This window comes from Polyodon spathula, chromosome 20, assembly GCF_017654505.1.
Source record: "Polyodon spathula isolate WHYD16114869_AA chromosome 20, ASM1765450v1, whole genome shotgun sequence".
Taxonomy (NCBI): Eukaryota; Metazoa; Chordata; class Actinopteri; order Acipenseriformes; family Polyodontidae; genus Polyodon; species Polyodon spathula.
The window spans coordinates 1,993,913-2,007,313 of record NC_054553.1 but is presented as its reverse complement, the minus strand read 5'-3'; the positions used below and the strand labels follow the sequence as shown (position 1 = coordinate 2,007,313).

General features: G+C 38.3%; 1 protein-coding gene across 1 annotated transcript; it reads left to right on the top strand.

Moving 5' to 3' along the window:
- Positions 1-3,832: 3,832 nt before the first annotated feature.
- LOC121295810 (probable G-protein coupled receptor 83) lies at positions 3,833-8,705 on the top strand. The gene is made up of 5 exons (XM_041220871.1): positions 3,833-4,057; positions 4,399-4,808; positions 5,319-5,444; positions 5,745-5,878; positions 7,792-8,705. The coding sequence occupies exons 1-5, from the start codon at positions 4,048-4,050 to the stop codon at positions 8,384-8,386; spliced, it is 1,275 nt and encodes a 424-aa protein (XP_041076805.1). The 5' UTR covers positions 3,833-4,047; the 3' UTR covers positions 8,387-8,705.
- The last annotated feature ends 4,696 nt before the right edge of the window (positions 8,706-13,401 follow it).

The following is a 13,401-nucleotide window of genomic DNA, read 5'->3' as shown; positions in this document are numbered from 1 at the left end:
ATACTTATGCATTGTAAAAAAACAAGAGCAGGGCTGGTAAAAGCATGGACACTACAATAAACTATAAGGTATAAACTACCTAAAAACACTATCATATCATTGCTATATAGTTCTTTCACAGTGTGGGATTCTGTAAAGTACCTGTCTTACTTCTGCACATGTAATCGTAATACAGTGAATAAGAAAAAAATATATATAAAGTTAATCAGAAATGTGCTCATATATAAATATATTGGGAACAAATGGTTAGAAAGACTGTATACCTTAGCACTCTTTCTGTTAAAAAAATTAAATCTGCTGCTTTAATAATGTAAAGTATGAGGGAGAGTCACATACAATTGCTGAATATGTCATATCACAGAGGAATGAATAGCATAATGTGTAATACTGTGCTGAATATGTCATATCACAGAGGAATGAACAGCATAATGTGTAATACTGTACTGAATATGTCATATCGCAGAGGAATGAACAGCATAATGTGTAATACTGTGCTGAATATGTCATATCAAAGAGGAATGAACAGCATAATGTGTAATACTGTACTGAATATGTCATATCAAAGACGAATGAATAGCATAATGTGTAATACTGTACTGAATATGTCATATCAAAGACGAATGAATAGCATAGATCCAGTCTGTGTGAGAAGAATGTTATTCTTCAACAGCAATCTTTAAATCCACAAGAACATTGATTTACTAAAGAAATCCCTATTATATGCTTAAGTTCAAACTGTTCATGGAGCATACATTTTGTAGTAGTAGTAGTTAATTTGATTAATAAGTCCAGCCCTCACAAAGCTTTCATTCATCAGCATCCATTATGAGGGGGGCTGGCTCATTAAGAGCCCCATGCGCACAGCTGGAACAGGAATGGCCTTCACAGACACTTTCCATAATGTGCTTCTCATTGTTTTATTTTTTGTTTCATCCGATAAAGTGGTCTGGAATAAACATGTCACAGGGTTAATCCTTTCTCTTTAAATTAAAATATGTGTACCATGCCTTCCCTGCAAACAATGTACTCCAATAACAAAACACATTAATGATTCACTGGATGAATGTAGAGGCTGATTCATCTGAGCCTGTTTCTCAGATCACCACTGGAGAGCCTCTTCTCCTTCTCGGGCCACGGTGCTCTTTTTTCTGAATACTGATCCTCTGGTCTTCTTTTGGCTGATTTTGCATTGTACTTTGCTGCCCCCTTGTGTGCAATGCAGGGAAACTTTGTACTTTTCCATGAGTAAACTTCACACAGTTTTATTTTAACCCATTCTCTGTACAAACTAAAGCAATTCATTGCTTGTTCTTCTAACACACTAAATAGCTGATTGTGCGTTGCTAAAACAGGCTCCAAGTCTGCTTAATTTTCTCTCAAGCAGTTTGTGATTAGTCTGTGTAGCAGAGAGGGACACTTTTAAACAAGCCACTGTTGATCTACAGAGCAGCACTCTGCCGTCCTATCTGTAGAAATTAAAACTCCCCCAGTGCTTACATAAATGTGGCAAACTGGACCAGGGGGTGTAAAGAGGACTACTATTTAAAGCATATACTGTACTTAAATAGGCACATTGCAATATCATTGCATAACGTGACACAGGTGTGTGTTTCTGTTTGAAATGTCTGCCTATATATGTTTACATTGCATGTGATTTACATGTGACAATAAATGAGTCATCCTAGTAAGTTTAGCATTTCTGGTACACAACCAGGTTCATAGATTCTGCTGTATCTTAGTATGAGCTGATTATTAAAATTAGAAAGTGAAGAGATTTTGTAATAAAATGTTTTCTAATGTAGTCAACTAATTAGGATTAGTGCTGAGTTCACTGTGGCAGGTTTTTATTGTGCGTTGCACACAAATTACAACAACATGAAGGTCTCTTCGAATTATGATACAATCCTTTTCATAGTTTGATGTTATTTATGTAACAGCTAGGAATATAATTGAAAATCCGAAAGTATCAGGTTAAGGCTCACATTTGGTGTTGCATAACAGCAATTAAACCAACCAAGACAAATTGTTTGCAACTTGACGTGTGTCCATAAGACCGTTCTGGGTGACTTCACTTACTCTTGTGCATGAAACTCCAGGGGCACGAGAACACTACTCTTCTAAAATTATAAAAGACATCTTTGACGCACAGACTCCCAGTGAGCTGATAGGTTCGCAAGTCTGGCAGAATTCCAAGTAAGACAAACAAACCAAACCACTGAGCCTAGTATACTGCTGCAATAGCAAGTAAAAATAGAATAAACAACAGCTGGAAGCAGCATCCATGCAATGCAAGGACATGTGCATGGATCCTATAAGGAATGAAATGGAATGTCATTTGTTGCATGCTGATAACTCCCCCGCAGACTAAGTGCATGCAATAAAGATTTAACCTTAGGAAATCTGTTCAGCAAATTGGGATTGACAAACCATGCAACCATGCTGGATTGTGTCGCAGTGAAGCACTCATTTACACTACATTAACATGCTCACTTTGCAAAGCACAAACACGTGTTTTAATGAAGGAAAAGACTTCAAGCCTTTCAGTAATAGAACAGCACAACAGTAACGCTGTAAGTTGGTGTGCTTGATAAGATGTAATTTATTTAGGTATAAAACACGGGGCCGTGAAGGGAGTTTCTATTCCAGCCTGCCTGGAGATTGGTCTTCAGGGGGGCACTATTGTCTTATATATACCTCTAGAGATCTCCGAGTCATGGAGACAGACAGCAACATCAGATTGGATAGCGTTTGAATGGGCATTTCATTTACTCATCAGCCAGCAACAGCTGTTCTTTTATTAGCATGCTTAAAGATTTTTTTTTTTTTTTTTTTTTTTTTTTTTTTTTTTAATTATTATTATTTAATTTAAGAGGTAATACAATGACAATGGGGAGTCATAAAAGGAAATTAATATTGACTTTTTTAAAAAAAAAATTTTTTTTACTATAAATCTTCTGAGGTGATGATTATAATTGCAGTTCTAGCTTTCTTCATTAGACAATGTTTTTATCTCTATCTAGTCAATACTGGTATGTACATTTATATACATAAAAGTCATTGGCGTTGGCCTGTTGAATGGTGTTTACTGCGTTCTTTCACAGTGAACTCGACTGCGGTATGTTAGCATTGCTGTCAGTTCAGTTTGTCTGAGGTACCCAATAGCTAGTTTTAGCAGCTGGGATGCAAACATACACAATTAAAGATGTGTATAGGGTACCCAAACCGTTTAATTTAGACCCTAAACACATACCGACCCTGAATATTTATAGGATACACGAGAATGATCATTGGTGTTATTTTGCTGTGTTTGGCAAGTACCCTTTATGAATTATTATTATTATTATTATTATTATTATTATTATTATTATTATTATTATTATTATTATTATTATTATTATTTTAACCAAATAAAGTTAGTAAATCAGAAATTAATAACGTGTTTAATCGTACGCAGTCTTTCCTTCTTTCTTTTTTTTTAATTGTAATTGGTGTGTTTCATTTCAGGAATATGTTTATCTGACAATTTGCGGCATAACAGTTGATTGCAAATTCTAAAATTAATTTTATTTTATTTTTTAACAGCTTAAAATACTGGCTTAAATGAAAGTTACACTGTAGCTTCTCTGACGTTTCTCGTTCCCATTTAAGATAGTATTTTAAGCTGTGAAATGGGTTTTGCGCCTATGTAAATGAGGAGAGTCTTGTTGCAAACAGAGAGGAGTGATTGGATGCGCCAGATTTCAATCACCTCTACATACTCTGCCAGTCTGGGAAAGTAAGTACTCAGGATGCTGAAGAGTCAGCTGTCTTCAGAGGTGGCCGCTACCTGGACTTGACAAGACCTGTGTGCGCCAGCGGGTTTACTGCATCTCGTAGGTTTCCGATCAAGCAGCGCTATTTGTGTGGAACTTTCAGCACACGCATGGTATACTTTTGCACTTTGACTTTGTTAAAAAGTTATTATGTAACCAGGCAATGTGATAAATGTGAACATTCCAACAAAACGCTACATTTCAGAAAGCGATCTTCTGGTCGACTTTGTAGTCTATGAGAATGGGTAAGGATCTGTTTATTTATTGTGTCTGTTTGTAGGATATTTTAAGAGGTGGAACTCTATATTGGAATTTTCTTTTGAGTAATATAGAATATGTATACGAATATGTTTTGGTTCATACTAGAAACATAGAAAGAGTGTTTCTTTTTTAAGTTTTTAACTGTAGAATGCTGGTTAGGTTCTATATATGCATATGGAAATAAAACGTTTTTAAAGCTTTGACATGTAGAGCATACAGATAATATTGGAATTCTGGAATGTGACTCATTTACAGGATACAACTTTCCATGGAGAATATTTAAATACAAGACATGTCCATACATTAATAACCCATTCTTTCACAGATCCTACCAAGGCCTATCCACCACTGCAGTCCCTTTCCTATCATTCCAAGTTTTCCGAAGGCTCTGGAGACATTCCAAGAACCCCCGACCTGAACTCGACGCTGGCTTTGCTGATGAACAAGTTCCATCCCACAAACAGGAGCGCGTTCAGCTGGTCAGTCTTTGAGATCGCAGAATGGGAGAAGTTTGTAGAACTGGCTAAATATGAGTCTGAATCCCAGAACCCCACACTGAAGGCTCTGCTGGTCGCAGCGTACTCTGTCATCATCATCATCTCTCTGTTCGGCAACGTTCTGGTGTTCCAGGTGGTGATCAAGAACAAGAGAATGCACTCGGCAACCAGTCTCTTCATAACTAACCTGGCCGTGTCCGATATCATGATCACTCTGCTCAACACCTCCTTTACACTGGTAAGGGACCCCAGAAACACTGGCTGCATTTATTATGCAACGTTGCATACCTGACACATAAAAACATCCCCTCCCTGTTGCAAGTCTGTTTCAGTCATAATAGGCAAAACAGGAGACTGAAAGCTGGTGCTCGGTTGATAGGTGCTACGGATCAACTCTTTATACAGCCACTTATGCCTTAAGAGATGATTCGGGAAGCTATTGTGTGATCAAACTTTTAGAGAGTCACAGGTACAGAAAGCACGGAGCAGATTTAGGACCTGCATTATTTCTCCGTGCTGACGTTCATAGCAAAGCCATGGCATTGTGCAGCATGTATTCAATTAATGTGTCATGCTTGTGTTGGAGGACAGTTGATTGATTAGAGCGCCTCTATTGTAAATCATTGTGGGTTTCATAATTGCACGCTCTCTTGAGCTTCCTTTGTAAAACACAGTATTGTAAAATATTGCACCCATAATGCTGTTTCACATGCTGTGTATTTTTATTGGTTTTTTTTGCATGCTTCAGGCTCGCTATGTGCACAGCACCTGGGTGTTTGGGAAGGCTATGTGCCACATTAGCCGGTTTGTGCAGTACTGCTCTCTTCACGTCTCCACCCTGACCCTCACAGCTATAGCTCTGGACAGACACCAGGTACAATTGCATGAGCATTACATCTTGAGATTCTACTTGATTTACACTTCACCACTAACACCGACGGCAAGCAATGTACTGAACTGTAAATTCATGAACTGCAAAATATTTTCAAGTGCATTAATCAGTTCTTTGGGGTTATCAGTGGTCTGCCCAGATAAATAAATAATACATCATATAAATAAAGTTTACCTGCCTCTTTCTTTTCCTCTGTGCTGTGATGAATATGCATACCTTGAGATTCCCATGTAAAAGTCCCTCGTGGATAATGTTTGTCCTGTGCTTTTCTGGTCCTGCCAGGTTATCTTGAATCCACTGAAACCCCGGATGACGGTACATAGAGGGGTTCTCTGCATTGTAGTGATCTGGGTGATGGCTGCATGCTTCTCCCTCCCGCACGCCATCTACCAGAAACTTTTTCAATACAACTACAGGTAAGGAGGCGTAAATCATTTAAATCATTAGACAGAAAGAGTCGACACGCTCCTGTCTTGTCAGTGTAAGGTGTTCAGATTCACGTTGATGTTATGAGCACTCGTAGATATCTGGGTACAATGTAAGAACATTGTTTGCAAGTTATGGATTGTGTTCTGTTGTAAAAAAAAAATAAAAAAAAATCTGAATATGATAGAATTCATTTGAAAAAAACACATTTTGAAAACAAATTATTATGTTATTTTATTTGATAGCTTGCTTTAAAAAGTCATTGCTTAGAATTACAAAACTTAAAAAAAAAAAAAATCAATTGATTGCAAATGGAAAATAATATTTTTACATTCGATCTTGTTCTTCAGAATTTCACGTTTACACAGTCCTTAGTGTAATTGGGAAGAATCTGCATATTTGGCTTAAATTACATGTACTTTCCCATGTCTTATTACACCTGTAATAAAGATTTATGTCTATATGTGTTACAATGCATGTTATAATCCAAGCTGCTGCTGCAATCTCAGCGGCACTGCTGAATTAAAGTATTAAAGTAAGGCAGCTTCATCAAGCCAACCTGCAAACCCACAACAACATGAAAGAGTTCTCACCACACGGGCATCACGCATAATCCCTCCACTTCAATCTGAACAATTCAGCTTGAGAGCTAACATCCAACAAATAAGCTTTAAGACTTAATAAAGGAACGGATGCTCCTCATAAAACTCATACCCACTACAAGCCCTCCTTGAGGGCACAACTGAACACATGTGGTCCACTCTTCTCTGCATTGACATTTTATTTTCTCTTGCTTGGTAAAGGGTAAATGTTCCCATTCGTTATTTGTGTGTTTTTCTATTACTCAAAGACGGTCCCTATCACATATACAAAGGATCGCATGTCTGGCAGGGACTCCTCTTAGACACACAGCTGCTCACAGTTAACATCTTGTGCTATGATTGCGTTATGTGTTATGATAATGATTGTAAGTCGAATCAGGGGCTGTTATTTTGCAGAGAAGGACAAAGCAGTTCATTTTTATTTTTGTATTTCTGTATTTATTAAACAAGCTTGTAGTTATATGAACAGCTGTACTGTGATGAAGTGTTCTCTGACAGACAAAGGTAACCACATTCTATCTTCTGCTTCTATTTCTGACTTGATAAGCTGTGAGCAAGAATCTTGTAAATAAATGACCAAACATTACTAAAAATTACTTACCAACAAATTACAACATGCTTGAAAGGGTTTAGAGTTTAGGACAGTGCTGTTTACATGCACCACTGTTCAGATCAGTTAAACAAAACCCACTATTGGCTGCACATAAGTGACTGTATGCATATTCACAACCCTACTGAAGAGTGTGGGGCTGCTGTTAGTTTGTAGGGATATTCAGCGTTAACACTAAATGTTAAGAGACTTGACATCAAGATAATTGCAACAGATACTTGGCAACCGAAGTTGGGAAGCTGCAGCACAGGAGATGCTTCATTAAGTGCACCTTCAATTCAGCTCCTTTTTAAGTTATTAGAGAAAGAAATAGCCTTTGGGTTCATTAAATAATATTTACGTCAATTCCTGGAACTATCAAAGGACATAGAGCTGAGGGAGACTTTTTTAGTCCTGCCAATTAAATGGGCTTTTCAAAGAAATGCCTGCTGTTCTTGCTAGAGTAATAATATCAATTTAAAATTATTTTGTTGCTTTAATGCTTTAATCACGTATTATGATGAAACTCAAATACAGTTCTTCATCCACTATCCTCCTACATGTATTGCTTCCTGTGTTAGAGTGCTGTGTTAATATATTAAACCTGTTAAGTTAGCTAAACCACACTCCTTTTAAGACACTTTTTTGTATTATTGATGGTCATTTTCCCTAACTAAAACGGTGCCTCTTGTCTTGGTCGGTGGTCCAATAGTGCATCCACAGTCCGCAGCTTCTGTGTTCCTCATTTCCCGAACCCCTCGGATCTCTACTGGAAATATCTGGACCTGTCCACGTTCCTACTGCTCTACCTGCTCCCACTGGTCATCATCTCCCTGGCTTACTCCCGGCTGGCCAAGAAGCTGTGGCTGCGCAATGCCATCGGGGACGTCACCATGGAGCAGTGTGATGCCCACCGCAGGAACAAGAGGAAGAGCATCAAGATGCTGGTGCTGGTGGTGGTGGTCTTCGCAATCTGCTGGTTCCCCCTCAACTGCTACGTGGTGCTCATCTCCAGCCTGGGCATCCAGTCCAGGAACACCCTCTACTTCGCCTTGCACTGGCTCGCCATGAGCAGCACCTGTTACAACCCCTTCATCTACTGCTGGCTCAACGAGAGCTTCCGTTCGGAGCTCAAGTCCCTGCTGAGCATGTGCAGGCGAGCCCAGAAGCCACCAGATAAGCTCCTCCCAGCTGCCGTGGCTCGCTGCCGCGAGGCCTGGCTTGAGCAAATGAGCTTCAAGCAGGGTCCTTCCACCCAGAGCGTCGGGTCCACCACAAACGTGCAGACTCTCAACACAGATCTGTAGTCGGGTACTGCACTGTATGCATGTACAGCAGTGTGTTTTGTTAGGTGGTTTGTCTTGGTAGTTTTCAAGCCCGGTCCTGGGAAGGTTCTGTGTCTGCTGTTTTTCGTTCCAGCTGAGCTCTCAATTACTTAACTGGACCCTTAATTGAACTAATGTTTGCTTGATTAGACCCTTTAAATTGCTTTCAGCTCTTAAACAGTTGCTGTTTTCAAGTCAGCTATAAGTGCTGTGAACTTGTTGCTCTTGGGAATGTTGTGCCTCAGATTCTGTGAAATCTGACATTAATGTATGAACACAAATCCTCTCTGTATGGTTTCATTATTAAATAAAAAAAATATGCATATGCTTTTTATTATTTTGGGTCACTTGTTAACGTATACCACAGAGTTTGGATTAGGACTGGTTGTTTGGTGGGGGGGAAGCTGATAAAGAAGGCAGGAGTTCAGGCTGGTACCACACAAAGATGGAAGCACTTTGAGGTTGCTGGATGGTCAGGTTTGCAGAGGTCACACAGTGTAACACGAGACTGCTCTGCAGCTCCATGCAGTCTGCAGACAAACTGTAGAGAACCAGGCCTCTCCTTCCAAGCTCCTCTATCTGTTGTGTTTCCAACTTGCCTTAATAAAAGTGCCCAGAGTTGAGGTGTTCTGGGCTGCACTGGGATGTACAGCTGCTGCAATCACTGAACTAAAGGTAATTCTTTCTTCTGAAAGTACAGAACTTTGATTTTGCTTGCTTGGCAAGGAAGTGACTCACTCTCATAAATTTTTACTGGGAGCAACAACACTCTGCGTGACCTTCATTTACACAGGCTGCTCCACTTGCGAGTTAAACCTTGAGTTAATTAACCACTTTATTAGCTATAACTGTTCTCAATGAGATCCCAAAGACATTGCAGTGATTATACTGGTGCATCCTAAAGTACTCTAATGGGATGGCTGGCGTATGCAAGTGTAGTTTCCCTATGGCATTAACATTCACTTCATACAGTAATTAATTTCTCATCTGTGTTGTGTTCGGTCTCCAAATGCATTCCAGTTTCATCACTTCTCTTGATAGGGGAACCCTGTGTCATGAATCGACTGCAGCAGCAAGGGAAAATGTTAAAAGAGCATCTTTAAGCTTTTTAGCATCAAGCCTGTCTGGTTTAATTGTGATGCACGTGATTTAAATTTCGATGTTTAGTACATTTATTGTAAACATCCTCAGAGGAGTAAAACCTTACAGAAGGTGAAATGAGGTGCACCTGTCCAATGCATGATTGGAATCTATACAGGGATTTTGTCCAAAAGTTGTAATTTTAAAAAGAAAACTTATCCAATGATGATCTTTCAGTTTTGTATTTTTAATATATATATATATATATATATATATATATATATATATATATATATATATATATATATATATATATATATAAACTTTTTTTTCCCTTAACAGTGTGGAGTATGATGTGTAGATAAATGAGAAAAATCCTCATTCGAAACTTTGAGGCACTAACACAACAAAATGTGAAAAAAGTTCAAGGGGGTGTAGACTTTCTATAGGCACTGTATATACCCTTTATACTTATTTATTATTCACACCTGCACCAATACTGATAGCAATGCCAAGTCAATTCATAGCCTTGAATGTACTCTGAAAGAACTTCATCACATTGCCAAGTCAATTCACAGCCATCATGTACTCTGAAAACACTTAATCACATTGCCAAGTCAATTCACAGCCTGGCATGTGCTCTGAAAGAACTTCATCACATTGCCAAGTCAATTCACAGCCTGGCATGCACTCTGAAAGAAATCTCATCACCTTCTGTGTTCTCCATGTAGGGGAGGACTGGCTAAATAACCTGAGTATAACTGGAAAGCTTGTATTGATGGTTTCCAGCACAAAATAATGAATTATCCTGTGACATTGATGCAAGGAGCTGAACAGCCCCCTTCAATCCACTTTGATCTCAAATGATCCTTTAGGTAAAATCCAATATTAGCCATGTTTTCCGCACAAATAACAAGCACATCAGTGAAAAATTACAATTCAATAGCTGCAGACCATTCAGGAATCTTTCAATCTACAAAAACACACATAAAAAGATTGCAATACACCTTTGGCCCTCTCTGATTCCTCCTGGGATTAGCAAAAGACATGAACTACAATTTACTGACTGATCTCTCCTAATTGTTTTCAATGATGAAAAAAGCATCTCTGCATTATTGAAGCTGCTTCTGAAATCCTGGCGGTGACCAATGCCTGAGAAAAGCACATATGAGTCACTCTCCCGCAAGGAGATGATTGTGCTGCTGCTGTGGTGCCCAGCGTGTGCCCTTCCCTTGGGAGTGGGGGGTTTAGCTTGCACCTCTGCTGAACAAGGCTTAGGGGTGTTCAATTAGTACTATCCTGCAAGGAGTGAGTGCAAAACAGAAGCAAAAGGAACCATGCCATAAGGGCACTGTGTAGGAATTTAAAGAACATTTTTGTGCTTTTTATCATCAAGGCTGTATTTAATTGTGATGCATGTAATGTAAATTTAGATGTTTAGTACACTTATTGTAAACATCCTCACAGGAATAAAACATGATTTTTAACCAATCACAAAATACAATATTTAAAGTAAACAACTGACAGCAGGGAACACAGAATACAAGCGGAACTTGTGTGTATATATATATATATATAATTGTTTTCCAAGAAGTTGAATGGGTCTGTGTTGTTTCTTTCATCCTCAAAGCAGCCTTCTTACACCATTTGAATCCAGAGCTGTGCTCAAGTATTCCTCAAACTGGCACGCTCCTCGCATTTTCAACTCTGCCTTTGGTCAGGATCTTTTCAAATCATAGTCATTGTTGAGCAGAGACATAGAGGACTGGTATGCAAATAAAAATTAATTCTGAGCAGGAACCAAGACAACTTAAACAGACTGGATCTGATTCCAAAGGTATTCAATCCTCCAATGACTACAGGAGCGTTTCACTATTATGAAATTAAAACTAATAGATTGTATAGGTAACTCAATTAATTTGTTGACAGAAATTTTAAGAAAATTATAATAATAAAAGAGTTTTAATCTAGTAGACAAATAGACAAACATTTCCACTAAAGAATGAGTTTCTTAGCTTGACTCATACAATGAAGTATTTAAGGTGGACAGATGATGTGCATCTCAAACCAATTCCAAGCAGATGCTTCCATCTTCTGATCTTATTTTCTAACAAACAAACTAAATGTGGAAGTAATGCGACACAAGCAAAAGATAATTGTTTCAAATCCTTTCCTTGGGTCTCGACTACTAATGATACCTGTCTGTGAAAGAACAGAAACAGCTTGAGCTGCTCTTCCCTCGGCAGACAGCAGCAGAACACAGCCTAGGAAACGAATCCTCCCGATAGTGCGGCTTCAAAGGGTGCGAAACCCCCAGATACTCCACAGAGAATTTACGCTTTATGAACTGACAACATGGCATATCAGTTTAATAAATGACAGCACTGGATCGTCCCTCGGGTTGCACTATTCTATTTATACTGCGAAAGTGAAGGCAGCTCAGAAATTACTATGCACACTTAATAGGAAGCCTGAAGAGAAGAGACACACAATCTTAAATATCCCAATCTGTTTAGCACTTGTAAATTTGCATTATTGCTACTTACAGTCACACGTTAACATTCAAAGGTTTTTAGATGTTCATTCTAACAAGGTACTAATGATTATATGAAAATCACAGAAGAGTTTTAACTCTGTAGTCAAATTCAAAATCTGTAACAGATTGTAACTAAACGAATACCTTTTCCTTCCACAGTCAGTAGCCTCTTTCTTCAAATTAATTACATTTTTTTTATGCAGTGCTGTCTTTTATTCTAGGTTTTCCCTCAGATAGTTTTTCTGAAGTATGATATAGTACCCCTCCTAGCCAGGGTGGCAGGACACGGTATCCCTATTTCTACATGTTGATGAAGGTGCTGCCAGCACACTTTTAGCTCGCAAAAAACAATGAGCCCTTTAAGAATGTAAACAACAGCAAACAAAGCCTGGCTCCTCATGTAAATACATTGATACTTCTTTTGTCTCTAAACCATCCATGATAAAAGTAGGGAAACACAAGCAACTTTTATTTCATCTGCAACACTGTCAACATAGGTTTCTCCCTTTCTCCACAAAACTCTCTTCCCTCATGGAACGACTGAACCAATGAACGAATTATCTTCCAGTTATCTTCCATGCAGGTCAAGCAAATGAAACTTTTTTTTTTTTGGTCTGGTAAGGGATAAGCAGGTTTTTATATATATAAATATCATTTGTTATGATGGTTATTGTGCTGCTGAACAGTAACAAGCGGAGAAGTTTTTCAATTTTAGATCCACAGTTTGAGAACCAGATGAAATATTCATGTAAATCCCAGACAATGTTATCTGTATGGATATCACTGCCTATGAACGTGAAATGAATTACACAGAAAGGGGTATTATAAAGGTGGGTATTTAAATTATCATACCAACACAGAATGTTTTCATTACGAATTATCTTCTCTCATCATCAGAGCTGTTGTATTCCAGAATGCCAATAAGGAAATTTCACTAATGAAGATTTTCTTGAGATACAGGTTATGAAGAATTTTAAATATAGTGTTAGCCCTTTGCACTTGTGCAGTACAAGTCATCTTTAAAAACGCACAGCTATAAAAATGTACATACCAATCCAGACAGTACAGAGAGGAAAGATAGTAACATGGACATGCTGAAGAATTTTTGGAGTTAGGTGTTTCCTAAAATAAGTGGCCCTGTTTTGTTGTGATTAAAAGATTTGTAAACGACTTGATAAGGGGATGACTAGCCAAGAGCAAACTACGTGCAGGACTAAACCATTTTTTTTTCTCTTTTAGAGCAAATGTAGGAACATTTGCTGTATGTTTTGAAAGAGACTGTTAATAATTACAAATCTGTCCATTAGAGGTATGCCACCTCTGTGTCTGATCTTCTACTTTGAATATGAAAGAACTTGTTTGTTTGTTTTAGGTGTGCAGT

Coding starts and splice junctions, on each gene's coding strand:
- LOC121295810 (XM_041220871.1), top strand. Junction 4,809..5,318: donor TCAACACCTCCTTTACACTG/GTAAGGGACCCC, acceptor TGCATGCTTCAG/GCTCGCTATGTGCACAGCAC. Junction 5,879..7,791: donor CTTTTTCAATACAACTACAG/GTAAGGAGGCGT, acceptor GTGGTCCAATAG/TGCATCCACAGTCCGCAGCT.